The 17,792-nt window shown below is 39.6% G+C and overlaps 1 protein-coding gene across 2 annotated transcripts in view; it reads left to right on the forward strand.

The window, feature by feature from the left end:
• cep44 (centrosomal protein 44) overlaps positions 1–17,298 on the forward strand; it is a 24,813-nt gene extending 7,515 nt beyond the window's left edge. The window contains exons 3-6 of one of the 2 annotated variants that reach the window (XM_086034051.1): positions 3,132–3,279; positions 6,925–7,074; positions 15,521–15,574; positions 17,124–17,273. In XM_086034051.1, coding sequence (XP_085890177.1) covers positions 3,132–3,279; positions 6,925–7,074; positions 15,521–15,535 — 313 coding nt within the window. In that variant the 3' untranslated portion in view covers positions 15,536–15,574; positions 17,124–17,273. Of the gene's footprint in view, positions 1–3,131; positions 3,280–6,924; positions 7,075–15,520; positions 15,575–17,123 lie in introns of both variants that reach the window. The other variant, XM_086034050.1, reaches the window with a different exon arrangement.
• The last annotated feature ends 494 nt before the right edge of the window (positions 17,299–17,792 follow it).

Consider the following 17,792-nt stretch of genomic DNA (forward strand, 5'->3'; position numbering starts at 1 on the left):
GTCAAAGAGGATAAATCGTATTGGAGCAAAGACACTTGGGAAACTTTTGTTCCTCAATAAAAATGTACGAATGAATGAGTTTTTTTGTTCATATGATTGAACACTTTGGTACACATATTCCCGTACATAAGTTGAACATTTTAACTATGAAAATTTGCTGTTTTGCTTGTCAACTCATTTGAGCATTTACACAAAGAAGCACATTTTGAACCCTTATACACAACTTTACTCAGTTAACAAAGGGACTAAGTGAAGTTATACAAATATGAAATCATATTTTAAGAACAGAACTAGCAATTAAAGTTGATATATTCTACAGGCTATTTTGGGGTTTACAGCGCGCAAGATTATCCTTTTTTACATAATGTGTACCTGCAATGATTTTTGATGTACAGCAGAGGTCAGTGTTGACTGACCAATACAGTGTCAACACAGTTCGTATACTGTGTCAATACACTCCATAAGGTATCATTAACCCATCAGTAGACCAGCGGCAGCCGAGTACTTCAAAGTTGGCGATCATGTGAAGCCCCTGCTGTGCAAAAAGCCTTTGAAAACATCCCAAAAGGAAACGTCTGCCCTGCAGTATATTCACAAATGCCTTCTTAAAGATCTAAAGCCATGAGTGATGCAATACATAAAACAATGAGCCAACTAACCCCGTCTATAAAGTGGATATTAAAATGAACTGGAGGTTCTTCTGCGACAAAGCATCACATCGATCCATATTAAACAAACAAGCCAACTTAATCCAGTGAACCTTACTATTTTTACTCATTATTGTCCAAAAAAAAAAACGATCCAGACGCTTAACAGTGGCGACAATTACGCCACAGCTTCCGCAGATGGAGGAAACTGAATTAGTTTTGCCACAATTCTGCACGACTTCTCAAACCTAATTTGCCTTCAAAAGCGGCAGTGTATTTGAATGTGTATTTGCTATTGTCACCACTTTAAATTGGCTAAAATTGTGTAGAAATAATAGACAAAGTGGGGATGGACCATTAGTATCGATTTTGAGAAAAAAAAAAAAAAAAGACCATATTTGGACATACGAGGTTTCCGCCAACCAGCAACAATATGCTAGTAGTACAGATTTCAAAATTAAACAGAAAAAGGCTTTCTAGCAGCTGGAGATTAGCTTGTAATTGTATTTAGTTATTGGGAGTCTCTTATGTTCAAAAAGTGAATCTTTCACTTTGGCGGGCTGGCATTTGTTTTTCATGGAATGCGAGAACAGCGTAGAACAATCAATTTTAAAAATGTTATTTTCGTGACTTGGCCAAACGCATCTGACAGAATGACCTCCAAATTAATTTTTTCATGGCAGGGTAACCGTGAGCCAGTGTAAAGGACTCTTGCTGTAGCCAGAAGTGAAGCCACCCGCGGCCATCTTGTGTTGCCACCCGCGAAGCGCGCCTAACTTGAATACATTGATGTCCCTGCGGCGTTTTCATTTTCTGTCTCTACGCCGAAAACGTATGGTCATTGAAAAACTTGATTTGAATTGTACAATTTGAATTTATTAGTTTTGAACTGAAATGTTTGTTGAAAAACTTGAACCTGAATTTAAAATTATGAAAGTTATTTCATTTTCTCTGAAACTGTAATTGTACCTCACTGAAATGTAACTATACATTTTTTCTTTCATTTAATTCAAAGCAAAGTCACTTGTCTAAATTCAGATTCAAATTAGCTGTGACAGTCTCTGTTTTCTGTGAAAACTGAACACAATTTGTTAGTAACAGTGGCAATGAAAGACTGCTGCCCTGTGGCTTCAGCCACAAGGGGCCAATTGTTAGTCCATCATATATCCACCTTATTCCTGAGGGCTGTCATGGAGACTTCCTGTTAGACACTTTCTTTAAGAATTTTAGTATTTATTCCAGTCGGTGTCGTTTCACAGAGCGGTGTACTGGAACGTCTCTCCCCCACCACCATTTTTTAAATCTTATGCCCTGATTGCATAGAAAAATGGCTTAGTAACTTGTCGCAGTGTTTTATCGGTTTTATTAACAACCAGAAGAAGTTAAAGTTGGTCTGTTACCACAGTGACTTGGATTTTCTTTCAGCACTGGACTATGGACTTTGTAATCATCTCAATGTTAACTTCTGTGGGAGCCAGAATTCTGACAGAGTTGTAGGAAATCGAATACTTTTCCACTCAATAAAATGCACCCCATATTTGAACTCATGTAACGTGTTTTTATGCATTTTAAACCAATATTCCCCCTATTACCATAATCATTAAAGAAGCATAAAAAGTGGAGATCATTTTTTTCAGTGCAAAAGAGCAAACTTTCAAATTCAGCACGGGCTCTTAAAACGCATTCTCATACTGCAACAAAAAAGGTAATTCTAATATACTTCATACGGTCGGGGTGAAAGGACTAATCCATTAGTAGACAACTGATCGATTAACAAATTAATCGCAAATGATTCTGATACTTGATTAATCATTAAGAAACATTGTTTGAACTTAAAATTGTCCAAATCCTCAGAATTTAATCTTGCTGACTAAATCTCAGATTTCTGCAGTCCTCCATGAAAGCAGATTTATTATATTTGTGTTGAAGTAAAATAAAAGATATAAAACACTAGTAAATATCTGTGTTTACGTTGAAAAACTATGATCAACATTAGCTGTCATGGAACCAAGCAGTAACTGAATCTTAATTACTGTTTGTACATTTTTTCAAGTGACAGTTTGAAATAAAGTCGTGTTTTTGAATATTTTGATGGAAATTAAAAGTTATTTTATTGTATCCGATTAATCGACAAATTAATCAACAGGTTAATTGATTATTATAATAATTAGGTGCAGTTTCAGCGCTATTACACTGTATTACTTGAACCAGTTTGATAAATGGCTAAACACTTTTGGGCATTGGCAAGTCCATTTTCTATACATTAAAAGTGTAATTAATCAATGTCCTGTCAGATATTGTCAGTGATACACAATTTTGATGTAAAATCACCAAAATACAAACAGTAGCACTCAAGTGTTAAATTAATGTATGTATTAAATCACTTAAAATATTATAAATAGTGTTAGTGTTCTTTGTTGTGTGAAGTCTGTCATTTCTTCCTGGTGGTTCTGTTTCACAACTTCAAATTCTATTTCACATCAGCCTCTCCGAAGGAGACCCCTCAGCTTTCCTGCCAATATTGAGCTTCATCCTCACCACGTTTTCTCTGCCTTTTGCTGAGCAACTGGTGGCAAACGGACTGCAGCTGGCAGGCAAAACTGACCTCAGATTCACAGACACAGTCTATAAGGTACCTCACTCTAGCACAGAGATTTTTGGAGCTTACGTAGGTCTACTTTTTCAGTTGGTCACACCAGCCACATTATTTGGTCACACCCATTTTGCGCGTGCATGTCTATCACTTCTTCCTCCTCTCTGTTTCCTGCATCAACATGCCTGTTAAAATCTGCACCAATCATGACTCTCGCTCTGCTTTGGATGCTCTGAACAATTTTGTCTAGCTCCTCCTTTCTCTTCTACTCTGTAAAACAAATTGACAAATGAACAATGTATTATTAAGTTGCATGACCTGCAGTGTTCTACTGCCGACACTGCTCTTCTGATGAATAATTTCCCATTCGTGCTATTTAAGTTGAATTATTATGGCAAGTGACATTGTTTTTATTGTCATGGTATTTTTGACGCACTGACTTGGAGGGAAGAAAATAGATAATTTAGTCAGTTTGGATGTGGTCTTTTTCTTCTACATCGCATGACAGCGGTAGATACTCCAAATCAAGTGACTCGATGCAAAAAAATGCAATCGTGCCATAGCTGTGATAGGGCTGGGACCTTTTAAAAATGTATTTGGCTTCTCTGAATGTTTAAATTTTATAATCGTTATAAAGATCCATGCTTGCCTGATTGCTTGCCCACTGTCAGTCGCCGTCTGCCTTGCTTGGCCATCTCGATGTGGAACCGGGCTAATGGAAAAGCGGCATAATTAATGTGCAGCCCTCTCACACGACGTGTTGCACCTGTGTCTCTCCCCCACTGTCTGCCAGAGAGGGGTTTAAGAGCACAACTCGTGTACCCTCTCCTCCAATCACTGTCCCCTTGGCCCAGGCTGCGCACCTGCATCTGGTTGGGATTAATTGTTGCCAATCAGTGCGTCAATTGTGGGTCAGGCTAGGGCCTGGTGACATCAGCATTGACTTCGGGAGTGATATTCCTTCAAATGGCGAACATTCACACACAAACGCTGTGGAAACACATACACACGTCAGATAACACTACTTAAAGGCAGAAATTCTCCCCAATCTGTGAAATATCAACTTTATTTTATTCCCATCGTAAAATGTACTCCAGGAGTCTTCAATCCGGTTCCTCGAGGGCCGGTGTCCTGCCTGTTTTCCATCTCACCCTGCTACAGATATTTACCAAAGGTCTGCAGAAGCTGGATAACGATCCTGATCATTTGAATCAGGTGTGTGTTGCAGCGGGGACAGACGGAGAACAGGCAGGACACCGGTCCTCGGGGAACAGGATTGAAGACCCCTGATGTACTCCATCCTTGCACGGCACCACACTGCCCCTAAGAGGCCAAAATGCGCAGGAACAACACCTGTTTGTGTATACAGTATAGCTGTTTTTTGTTTTCAATTTGCTGTAATTTTAGTGTATTATTTTTACTTTCTCACTATTTTGTTTATTTATATGGATTTTATATGTATAGTTATATTTAAAGTTGAGTTTTTAATGATTCAGGGAATTTTCCTTTCCTCAAAATTCAAGGATACAATAATCCAGTGACCCTTATTGTCGTACCAATTCACATTTCCACACAACGTGGCACGAAATGCAATCACCCATATCCCAGGTTAGCCCAGTAAATCCCAAGACTTGGGAATAGAGAGATGAGACTAATGCTCATTGAAGGCATTAATGTATGTACAGATACAAGGCATCAAAGGTGTGTATGTAGCAGAATGAAAAAGCAAGAAGCTTGAATTTCACATGGTGTTTACAAAGTCATTTTGTACTTGACATAAGGAAGAGTAGTCAAGAATAAAGTGTTCAATGTGCAGGGAAGAATGGTCATGAGGACATGATGATAGTTTGGAGTAGTAGTAGTTGAATAAATCAAAAAAGTGTTGAAATCACTAAATCGTGATTTCAATAGAAATAAGCGTGATCATTATTTTTCCCATGATCGTCCTTCCCTACTCTTTAACCAACATATCTGAAAGGAACACACCACTGATTAAACCGAAAATTCAATGTCCAACCCTCGATTAAGCAGTGTGTATAAAAATAATCCTGCGCCTTGGGAAGCTGTACAAAAAGATGTCCAACGCCTGCATGGCGCTGTGAACAGTTCGAGGCAGTCGTTCCAAAAATGCTGATGAAACAAAAAAATAAACTACAATGAAACTATAACCAGCTTCTCCAACTCAAGTTGGAATCGTTTGCGGAGGAGTACATTGATGATCTGTAATTTTACATTGACTTAAATTGCGACAGCAAGCGTGTATGAAAGTAACCGAGTTCATGTGATCCAGACAGTTTGAGCATTTCAATGGATCTTTTCTGCACACGTGAGTCAATGACCTCAATGGAGGAGCAACTCAGGAAACTTGACTTACTAAAAATTCTGTCACACGACAATGCGCAAATGTCCAATGACATACCGGAAACACATAAGGAAACTTACCAGAACACGAAGCAACTGGTCAAGTCATTTATGAGAGAAAATCTACAAATGAACGACCATGAAGCGTTGGAAGTCGTCCGTTTAGTGTTTATTTGAAAAGTAATAAAAAAAAGATTGAAAAATAAAAAGATTATTTTGAAACTTATATTTTCAAAAAAAATTAAATCAGGGATGCAAGTTAACTTTTCCAGATTTTTATTTTTTTGCTCTGATTACGAATTTGCTCCGTTTTTCTCTAGCACAGGTGTTAATATTCATAATAATGGTCGTTATAATAATAATAATAATAATTATAATATATTTAGTTTTTAGGTTAGGTTCAGCAACAGCTGGAGTTTGCGGGGTTGACGTCTTTGTAACAAAATAGAGGATGGTAATTACCACTTGATTTTTAAAATTAAAAATAGTGCTTCTTTTGCACTGACACTTTATTTTTACATCTTTGATTGAAACAGTAAATAAACTCGGGCCTGTGTGAAAGCCACACGTATAAGGACTCAAATTCTTTTGGAATGATGTTTCTATCTGCTACAGGGGCTGAGCTATTAATTATTTCGTAGGTGTTGAATATCTGGGAAAACTTCAGGTCTTCAAGGGTAATTCCAAAGATGACCTTAGGTTTTGGGGAGCTGTGGAGCCAGGCGCTTTAGGCTTTAATGGGTTAAAAGAAAATATACTACATCAGGTGCTACATTAGGTTAAATAAAAGCAGCATTCATTGCTAAGTTACACAATAATGTTAATCAGATGATGCAAATTGCACTTTCAAGTATTAAAATACAGGTTACGCTAAATCAGATAAAGTTGAAATGTTTGTATATATTTTTGTTGTAGGAGAAGTTACAGACATTTATTGCTACAAATGCTTTTTGAAATTTGTGTTGACACACGTAAACGACACACACGGTTGCTTTTCCACTTTAATAATAGTAAAAGTGTGAAATATAAATCCTTGCTCTTCCTTGAGTTCTGCAATTGTTTTAAAAAAGGTACCAGTGTTTTAGATGAACTATAAAATGTAAGCCACTGAAGTGATGCATCCGAATCGAATCGAATTGTAGGCCTCTGATCTGAACTTCATATTATTCGGTTTGTCATTTTTATTTGAATATACGATGTGTCTGGACAGGAGGATTGTGCGAAGTGAGAGAAATATTTAAATTTACTGTGTATAATGACATTAGTGCCAATTTTCATTTTCCACAAGTCGTGTCTTTTCAGCCTCCCAATTTCTTTATCAAGGTTCTGCGAGACATCTTCCAGTACAAGCCAATAGTCTCCAAGCAACAGTTCCTTCAGAGGGGCTTTGTAGCAAGGAAGATTTCTACCCTTTGTGACGTCATCGACTTGGTCCTGCAGAGACACAAGGAACTAAGGACACAAGGAAAGAAGGTAGAGCATACATTCAAATGTCTTGTCCAATTGTTCTTGTCAAACTGCATCGTTTTCTGTGTGTTGCGTGTATGGTGAAAATCAGGAACCACGGGACAATAATGCATTTTAGAGCTAGATGGATCCTCAAAAAGCAAAAGCCTCTGCCAGGGCCCATGTAACACTTCCAGAGAATGCTTCGTAAAATCTATAATGCTTCAAACTGACAGATTTCGAAAACAATTTACTAATGTTGTCTGTAGGAGTGGGTATCGTTTGTTCTTTTCCAATACCAGTGCCAAACCAGTATTTTTAAAACAGTTCGCGTGCCTGAACTTATACCTTTCCACAGATTTTTACAGGTTTTTATTAAGGAAAATCACCACTCGAGCTACGATACTGTTCAAAAGGTTTACAAGTAAAGTGCACATTAAAATGTACTCTAACAAAACTACAATACAAAAAAAACAAACAAAGGGGAGTCAACATTTGCACGTTAATTATGGCGCTTTTCCATTAGACCGGTTCCACATCGAGATGGCCTTGCTTGGCCCCCAGTGGTTGCTTTTCCATTTTTCGGGGCTGAATGGCAACAATTTAACCGCTTTTCAGAACCCTCTCGGAGGCGGTTCTAATACACCAGCTGTCTGGGGCCTAGTGGTGCCGTGTTGTCACTGTCATCTGATTGCCTGACAGTGAAGGAACTCACTACACATGTCCATTTCCTGGATTCACATGAGGCCGAGCCACCCGCTGGCCGTCGCAAAGGCCATAAAAATACAGTGGGTGCGTCTCATAACTTAAGTTGCACGTTCCTGAGTCCTCGCTCCTCTGTTTACATAAGCATATCCAAAGTCCGGCCCGGGGGCCAAATGCTGACCGTAATCAAATTTTATCCGGTCCGCAGCCTCTGTCTAAAACCCATAACGTCTGGCCCGCACATAGACATAATAAATTGAGCAACATATGAAGTAGCTTACACCAAATGCTGTTGCCTCATTTACCCACTAGAGGGCAGCAGCACTCTGATGCTACGTTCACACCAAACACGGATGAAACGTTCCGGGTCGCTTGATTCGCTCGCATTTGACCGCGGGAAATTTGAATCTTGAATGCTGCAGCCGCTCATTCGCTTACAGCGGAGAGGGGAGGGGCTTCGCTTGGTAGTAGACTACAATAGCATTTTTCAACATCACAATCATATCACACACTATGCTAATGCTAACAATATTGCTGTCTTGGTAAAGTTCAAGAACTGTAAAAAAAAAAAAAAAAAAAAAAGCCGGCGAGTGAACAGGATGCTGTTTGGCTCTGTGTGAGGCTAGTATGCCCGATGCTGATTGGCTGCCGCAGTATGTCCGATGTTGATTGGCTGCCGCGAGGCGGAGTGGCAAAAAGTTGACTCGTTTTACGCGACGGTGCTTCGCTCCGCATCCCACCACTCCAGACGCATCATTTGTACCGCCCGCCCGCGTGAACAACATTGACTCAATACAAACGCGCCACCAGAAACGCATCATCCGCGTTTGGTGTGAATGTAGCAGTCGGCACCAGCAGCTTTGTCTCGCCAACCAGTTCTGTTGTTTGAATTCTTGACCTTTATGTGGGGGTCACTGATAGTGTAGTGGTACACACACCTGAGTTGTGTGCGGGCAGCGTGGGATCGATTCCCGCTCAGTGACAGTGTCTATGTGTGCCCTGCGACTGGCTGGCGACCAGTTCGGGGTGTAGTCTGCCTTCGCCCATTGACGGCTGGGATAGGCTCCAGCAACTCCCCGCGACCCTGTATAGGATAAGCGATTTGGAAGATGACATGACATGTGGTTTATGTGGTTATTTTTGTTTAGTATGCCCCTCAATGGCCAGGTATGGCTACTGCATTTAGAGGCGTGCTTTCCTTGGTGAGGTCAAGGGTTGAAAGCAAGATGGCCGCCTTAAGTCAGATGTGTGTGTGGGTGGACAAAGAGGTAAGCATGCAAGCAGGCCTCAGTCAGATAAGGTTTTTCAAGTTCAGCATTATCTGAAAGCATTATTTGGACATTTGGAAACATTATTTGGACATTTGGAAACATTATTTGGACATTTGGAAGCAACCACAACTCCTCGCTTGGACAAACAAATGCATGAGTTAATGCATTGAAGCCCTACTGAGACCTGTACATGCCCTTGAAATCCTTGAAAAATGGCACAAACAGACGTTTTCTGAAGATGATGTCACATCATTTACACCTGTTGCACATGCACCGTCTGCATGTCAGAAGTATTACTATCACTGCAAATTTCCACTTTAGGCTTTGTTTCAAGTGGGATTAAATTCAAGTCAAATAGCCTGTTATGATGGCTTTACAGTTTTGCAGATGCAAAGATGAGCGCAATTGGTATGTCCCAATAACATCAGCCCCCTCCAATCCACCGCTAATAATGCTCACAGTGCACAATTGGAATGATTTGTAAATATGAAAAACAAATGTAGACATGTTGCTTATGCATCACGTTTAATGCAAGAAACTGAAGAACCATTAAAGTGTTTTTAATTTTCATGTGGCCAAATGCATTTGCGAAATAGCAGCTTACTGCAGTGCAAACCTTAGAAACAGGTTTGGTTCAGTTTGAGCTAGTGTACTCAAGTCTTTTTGGTTTCAAGACATGCTCCAAATAGAACACATGGCAAAATATGTATATTCAAACTATGATAATCATGACAAAAACATGAATTACAACTATTTAATTTGAAGTCCTGCATCATTGATGGTCCTGCTGGTACACGACCATTTTCATATATCACCTTCTGCAGAGAATAAATCAGATAGGCCGATTTAAGATAGTCCGTGGAAGTTCCTTGATTCTCAATTCTCGACCCTCGACCTCGATGTGCGTTTAAGGCAACCTTAAACAGGGCTCCTTAACATGGCGGCATGAGACCACGTCCGGGTCGCGTTCATTGTTGTTTTGAGGAGCTAGGGACGTTGCCAACTTCCCATTAACCCGTCAAGGGGACGGTGGGGCCGGGATGGCCATGTTTTTATTAACAAGTTCATTTTATATATTTTTTGATTAGGAAAATGAAATGAGTTGCCATTTTCTATATTATCTATTCATTTTGAAGAAATTAGGAAATAAGTAACTCCATGAATGACACCTCCCTCATTAATTAGGCCAATGGCCGCGCCCCCTACCGTTCTATCCTTGTTCGGCTGGAGTCACGGGAGGAACCGATTCCAAACTCTCCATTGGAAATCATTGTACTTTCATTGCTTATAACGTCCAAAACCGGCGATCAATTGCCCACTTCAAAATATCAAAAGGATTAACCTCTTTGTGGCTGATCTATATGAGAATGAGGAAATGTGGAAGTGAGCAGAGCTACATAGATTTATGCTGGGACGAGCGCACACTGCTTCTTTGCTTAAAGCGGAAGTCAACCCAAACCTATTTTAAGAACGACCAATCACGGCTGATCTGTTTTCTGAATCTGAGCCATGATTGGTTGTTATGAGCAGTTGTGATGTCATTGTCTGTTGACAGAAGACAAAATCGCCGCCCCAGAGATGGCTAAAAATGAGTGGATTAACACTTATTCCACAAACGCAATATTTATCAGAATGCCCTGTTTCAACTAGTGGGCTTGTGTAGAACATATTCTTAAAAAAAATGTTTTGCGTTGACTTGAGCTTTAAAAAAAAACAAAAAAAAACACTGCTTCTTTGCTGATCACGGTTAGGACGGGTGAGGCATTAAACACTAGTCAGGATATTTACAGAGTGGAAATGAGTAGATGTGCACATTTATTTGGATGAGGAATGGCCCCAGTTTTCGACCTACAACACGCCGTCCAATTTGGAACATAACAGCCGAAACGGCACGTTCCAATGCGGCCACACTCGTCTGTGCAGTCAGCCTCGCTGGAACTTTTTGTTCACTGAACATTGGCGCTTGTTCGATGAGGGCTTGCCTCACTCTCACACCGCTTCACTCAGGCAGAAGGTCGCGGCTACAAGCAGTGTCGGACACCGCACGCAACTGCTTGGAGGCTACCCCGCGACATGAAGACGCAGGCTCATGTTCACCTCCACACGCTGGGCGGAGAGTAAGGAGCTAATGTTGTTGTGTTAACACCTTTTAACGGCCTGAAGCTAGTTGTTGCTATTACCCGTCCTGTTATCCTACCTTTAGCCGGGGAGGCAAGGGTTCGGTGTATAAAGATCCAATCTGCCTGCCCTGCTGCTCGCTGCAAGCCACCGTCTCCCTGCTGGGAGTTGACACGTGTTTAGCGTAGCTAAATGTCAGAAATATAACCAGTTGGGGTTCGTGTGCGCATTTAATGCTCTTGTCCGCTTCAGCTTGTGAAAGTGGAGGAGCAATCGCCACTGTATTTTTGATTTTGTGGAGGTGATCATGATGAGATCACGTTTTATGTCAATAAATCCAAACTATTGTGCAGAACACTTTTATACTTTCACAGGTTGGAGTGGACAAGAGTAGTAATGAGCATTTGCATTTTGGTGTCGATCGGTCGCCGTTTTAGACAACAGAACTGACAAAGCGAGCAATATTACCACGCTTTCCTCCCTCCCGTGACGTACACCGTTGAGACCGAAAACATAACATAAGCCACGCCCCAAAAGGGGGCGGGGCAATTTGTTGAAAATCTAATCAGAAAAAAAGACCTTAAATCACTGCAGAGTCTTTTGGGGAGGGGGGGCATCTTAATACTGATGTCATTTTTACATGCCTATTATATAAGTGCCAATGTTAAGCTTACCCAAGTGTCCCTTTAAGGCCGAAAGCGCCTGGCTCAGGGCGACTACAGAATCACCCTATTAAACCTGAGGTTCTCCCAGAAATTCAACACTACAAAATAATTTATTTCCCCTGTAGCAGATAGAAACATAATTCCAAAATAATTTCAGAGTTTAGACAGTTCATTATTATTTACTGTTTCAATCAAAGATGTAAAAATAAGATGTCAGTGTAAGAGAAGCACTATTTTTTAAAAAAAAGCACTAATTTAAAAAAAAAAAATCGAGTGGTAATTACCATCCTCTATTCTGTTACAAAGACGTCTATATCGTCATTGTCTACAAACATGTATCTTTAAACATATATCACGTTCGATTGGTTCCACAGGTTCAAAGTCCACAAGTGCATTGTCTATATCACTGTCGTTACTCATTTCAGAGCTCCCGCGATCGACGGCGTCTGACCTTACGGCTCGAAAAAATTCTGGGACATCCTCAGCGGTCTCGCGACACTGTCACGTGTATATTCTGATGCAATAAATTGGCTAGGAGACCGACAATTGGATTAAGAAAAGAAAAAGATACATTATATCCGCTCTCCTGGCTTGAACCCATTACAGTCCGAAGCCCCTTGTGAGACATCTCTTTAAAACTTATGGTCGTCTTTGGAGTCACCCTTGAAAACCTGACATTATCGCCACCTACAAAATAATTAATATCTCAGCCCCTGTAGCAGATAGAAACATAATTCCAAAATAATTTGAAAATTTAGACATGTGGCTTTCACACAGGCCCGAGTTTATTAATTTTTACTGTTTCAATCGAAGATGCAAGTGAAGCACAATTTTTAAATTAAAAAAAAAAAAAAAAAATCGAGTGGTAATTACCATGCTGTATTCTCTTACAAAGACGTTGAAATCGTCATTGCCTACGAACATATAGCTTAATCATACATCACGTTTGGATGGTTTCACAGCTTTAAAGTCCGCGAGCGTGGCGTCTATATCACTGCCGTGACTTATAGCAGAGCTCTTGCGATCGACTGTGCTGCCATTACTCCTCACGACACCGTCATACGTATATTTTTATGCATTTCATTGGCTAAGAGACCGAGAATTGGATTAAAAAAAAGAAGTATATGCTCTCTGGCTTTAAAGGGAGAAACACGCAACATCGCTCCCAGCTCTAGTGGTAGGAACGCGGATATGCACTCCCGTCCTAAATGGGTTAAGAGACATGAGATGAGCCCAGTATATACAACAAACATAATAGGGTTTTACTACAATGCTGAACCGTATTTACAATTCTATATGTACTTAATACTAATGGCACATCACAGCTCCTCCGGCTGGACAGTTGTGGCTCCCGCCTCGGGGATGACAGCTCTGAGCGGCCACTGAAGGGCTTCGGATGCCATAAAGTGAGGATGACCAGTTGTTGAGTCGGAGAGGCGGCCAAATGAATGAGTCAGCGCTCCATTCAGAATGAATGTGGCTGCTCCGAAATCACTATCGCACCATGTCATCCATGGTGCATATGAAATTGTAAATATAGTTCAGTGTTTATGTAAGACACAAAATGTGTGTACTAGTACATACACTATATCTTTGTCTTGGTGGAGGCTGGCCAGCTTCCTTATGGATGGAATGGCAATACTCTGTAGTTGTTGCTTAAAGTAACTCTGGATCCTAAAGCTCAAACATCTGCTCTAAAGCAGTCTTCTTGGGATGCATCTTGTGAAATGAAAGCTGAAAATTGGGGAGAGCAAAGGTAGTGTTCTGCATCGTTAAAAATGCATTCATTGTAGAGCAGTGGTGTTCAAATTTTTACAGCAAGTACCAACTTAAAAAAATATTTGGCTTTTCCTCAAATTTTTTGGCAATCCTCAAATTACGACCAATGCGACCTACGAGGTTTCGACTTAGGACATCTGTGCCTCCTCCTCCATTTTGTCCCCAGCACCATAGAGACTACGTTTACATAGAGTTGCTCTGGCATTTGAAAAACCCACTGTGTACGGCGACACACAGCGTCATGACTCAAATGGACGGCATTTCCGCTTGTTACTTTCAACTGTCAATAAAACACTTGATATTCATGTCACTCATCACATGAATGAAACAGCCAGTTTCCTCCTTGCTCCAAAAGTGTGCTTTTGTGCTGTATCTCTGAGCTTCTTTACCTCTGCTCATGTATTTGCGATGGGTTTTGCGCTAAACAACGCACTTCCGCATACAAGCACTTCCTGTACTACAAAAACCAGCATTCTTTGGAGTGAGCAATGAGCATGCTCAGAGTGTCTCGATCGTGTCTGTTTGCGCACCGGTAGTATCTTTGCCAATTTCATACCGTGCAATACTCAACATTCCCCACTACTGTTAGTCTAGTTTTATTTTTATCCAATGCTGTTCCTTACATTTCACTACAGCACTGCAGCACTGTCACTTAGAGTATTTTTTCCTCTGTACTATGTACAGGCCGAAATGAGTGTTCCTCATATTTTTTATGTAGATGTAGGTTGGTGTGTATACACATGTGTATATACACATGTTACTGCGTATATCTACATAGGTTTGATTCTAAATGTTTGCCGTCAATGTTATACATTAATGGCCACATTATGCCGCCGCCCCTGTGTGACCTATATCTTTGCTACTGTAACAATGAAAATTTCCCCACTGTGGGACCAATAAAGGCATTCATATCTTATCTTATCTTCTTATCTTAATTTCGCCCTCCTCTCCTCTTTCTCTATCCACTTCTCAGCAGTAATGCTAAGTACAGCATCTTATGCTTTTTATTTTAATGTATTTTCGTTTTTTCATACAAAGTATTTTGACGTAAATCCCGACTTTAACAGTGAAATCCGGCATACGCAGGAATTTGTGTTACATCGCCAGTGTAGGAACAAAACCCGTTCATTAAATGAGGACTCCCTGTGCCATAATAATGACCAACATTAAAATTCAATTGTGTAGTAGGTCTAAGTATTCATCCAAAACAAGGTTGAGTTTTTTTTTTTTTTTAATGTAAGCCACTGTAATATTCCCACTGTTTAAACATTAACACTGCACTTAAATATAGTTAATGACATACTTCAATGGTTAAATTAAAATATACTGCACATACTGTAAAAGCGAAATAAAAATGGTCCCTCTGAAAACAGACAAAAAATTAAGTGCAAATGTGTTCCACCTAAGTTAAATACAACTGAATTTAACAAATGTACAAGTTGAAAAAGCAGAATTTACATCTTTACTGGCAAGATAAAGCCACATTTTCGAGCGCTTTTGGTTTCTGCAGTTTATCAAACGAATGGATACCTGACCCCAGTGAGTGGACAGCAAGCCTTTGGTTGCATCACATGACTTAAGGCAAATTCAGAGGGCAAATTGCTATGAGTAACCAAAATTTATGCTGTTTAATGAATATATATTAGTTGTATAAGAACTGGTCGCAGTGGTATCAAGATTCCGTACCCAACTCTAGTCGCTGGTCTTGAGTTTTCAATGCATATCGGGGAAAATGAACTAAAATGAAAGTAAACTTCAATTAACAACAACAAACTTGGTCAACATTTAATTACTTGGCCACAGTCTGTGCCCCTTTAATGTCCTGCCGTGCCTAGAATGCCTCTGCAGGGAGGTGTTGTTTTCTTAATTTGCTCATGTTGTCTATTAGCATTTATTTTACTCGACTCCATTGATCTTTTTGGTGTGTTTTCTTAGCCCAGAGTCAGGTAGTGAGGAGTGGACCTTGCAAAATTGATGAAGTCAAATACTGTAAGTATACAGTAGAACTACTATATGTACTACACAAGCACCAATAGAACCAGATGTGTGCAAATGTGTTGCTCTTCCCATCACAGATACACAGTACATGCTCTATTTTGTCAGCCACACTGTCTGCCAAATTTCAAAAATATATATTTGTAGTCCAAACACATGAATTTGATTCATTTAAAGAAGCACTGGTATAGCTACAAATTTTATTAGTTGAGGTTATACACAAAACTTGACAGTAATCATTCATGGTATGATTTTATTGATTTATTTATTTATTTATTTTCCGGAATGATTATTCTCACTCTGAAAGTTTGCACAAACTCAGAATGAGGCTATTAAGTTTAAGAATGATTAATTATGTAATTAAATGAGTAAATATTAAAAAATAAAGCCAGCAAAGAGGAAAGAAGTACGATTTATGAGAGCAGGTCGTACTTATACTCGTTGCAAGGCACAGTTGCCTTATTACATATACACAACATATCGATGGATAACTAGTTTTGAAATCAGAAACCAATAAATAGTTTGTTCAGCTCTTTTCAATGTATTTTAAAGGAGGGATTGGTAACAAATGTTAACAATATCTCATATGTAGTGTTAAAAGAAACATGTCAAGTCAGCACACATGATTTGCCTTCGCGGGCCTCATAAAGTAATGTCGCGGGCCGGATCTGGATCCCGGGCCTGGAGTTTGACACCTGTGCCATAAAGCGTTACGGTATTGATCTTAGGACTAATAAATTGATGACTCAATGCATCTTTTGTTTCAGGATTGTGACTGGCACTTTGTCGTGAATCATATGCAAAAAGACAACACGTCATGTAAATACCAGTTCAGAATTCAAGCGACGTCTAACATTCCAATCTGACAAATTTCAGATAATTGAAATCATAATGTCGTTTTTGTACAATTTTGAGATAAGACGCTTATTTTCCCATTTTCATTTTTGATGTTTGTTTTTGCGCAAATGATAGCGAATTAAGGTGAAACTAAGGCGTGTGATTTATATGTACCACTGCTGAATGTGTTGTACAGTACTGTACATTAATTCTTCTCTTTTTTTTTTGCCTTTTTGTTAGCCATATTATGTTTAGTTACCCGGTATCTAAATATAAAATTAATGACTAGAAATAGTGTATGGTTTCTCTAGGGCTGTGGTGATTCCGTTCCCTAATCTAACACATTAGACATGAAATTAATTTTTAAATAATTACTTTAACTATTAATAATTTTTATCTAGCATCTTGGCCTCACGGTCAAAAGCATCCCGGCTTGAATCTATGAAGGACCGTCAATTTTCTGCCGCTTAACCTTACACATAAGTCTGTTTTATTAAAGCAACATTCCACTCAACAAATGAAATACAATGCATATCGATGTAATTGTTTCAATATTGATCACATTTTAAACCCTTTTAAGTTTCAACTCATTCATAGATTAGGAAAGGCCAAATACATTCTGTCATTTGTTCACCACCAATTCAAAACTTTTCTGTACCCAATAAATGCAGTACTAACTCATGCACAATGTCATTATGTCTTTCAGTCTTTCAATATTGTGTGAAAGCTTCTTGAAGTGGAAGTTCAAATCGAGAGTCGTCTTTGTGGGCTTGGACAGCTCAGTGCCCTGGAAGCCCATCTGGAGGAGTTATCGAGCTGGACTAAAAGAGAAAAAGTAATGGGACACTTTTTTTTAACTGTAGGCCTGATGGTTCATTCATCAGCATTCAGACCGATTTATTTTGTTGTACTGATGATTTTTTTACGTAAACACTTAAGCATAGTGTGCTCTTTGAAGTCCATTCTGGGTGAACAGAGAGTTGTAGATACACAGAAGCTTGAAAGCGTGTTCAGGGGCCCTGAAAATGGGGGAGTTGATGCTGATTCTGAGTGTCCAGGCAACCCGCGCCTCCGGAGCCGCATGCGGCTCTTTCATCCTTATGTTGCGGCTGTGTATGGCTTGGGAAAATAAATAAGTGTCCGACCGACTGAAGTGTGTGTTATTTGTATAAAAAATGTGTATCATTTTTATCATTTTATTAAGTCAAGGTTTTGGGCCATTTTCATATGTGGTCCTAGATTAGATACCTAACAGATTTGTTGCAATACGAATGCAGTCTGAACCGCCAAGTCGCATACATCCGACATTGACATCAGGAGCCCAAAATGTGCTCTGCACGGGCAGATGGCAGTGCTGACAGCGGTGAGACATTTA

The sequence above is a fragment of the Filicampus tigris genome, chromosome 6 (assembly GCF_054856515.1).
Source record: "Filicampus tigris isolate MCC_2025a chromosome 6, RoL_Ftig_1.0, whole genome shotgun sequence".
NCBI classification, from domain to species: Eukaryota; Metazoa; Chordata; class Actinopteri; order Syngnathiformes; family Syngnathidae; genus Filicampus; species Filicampus tigris.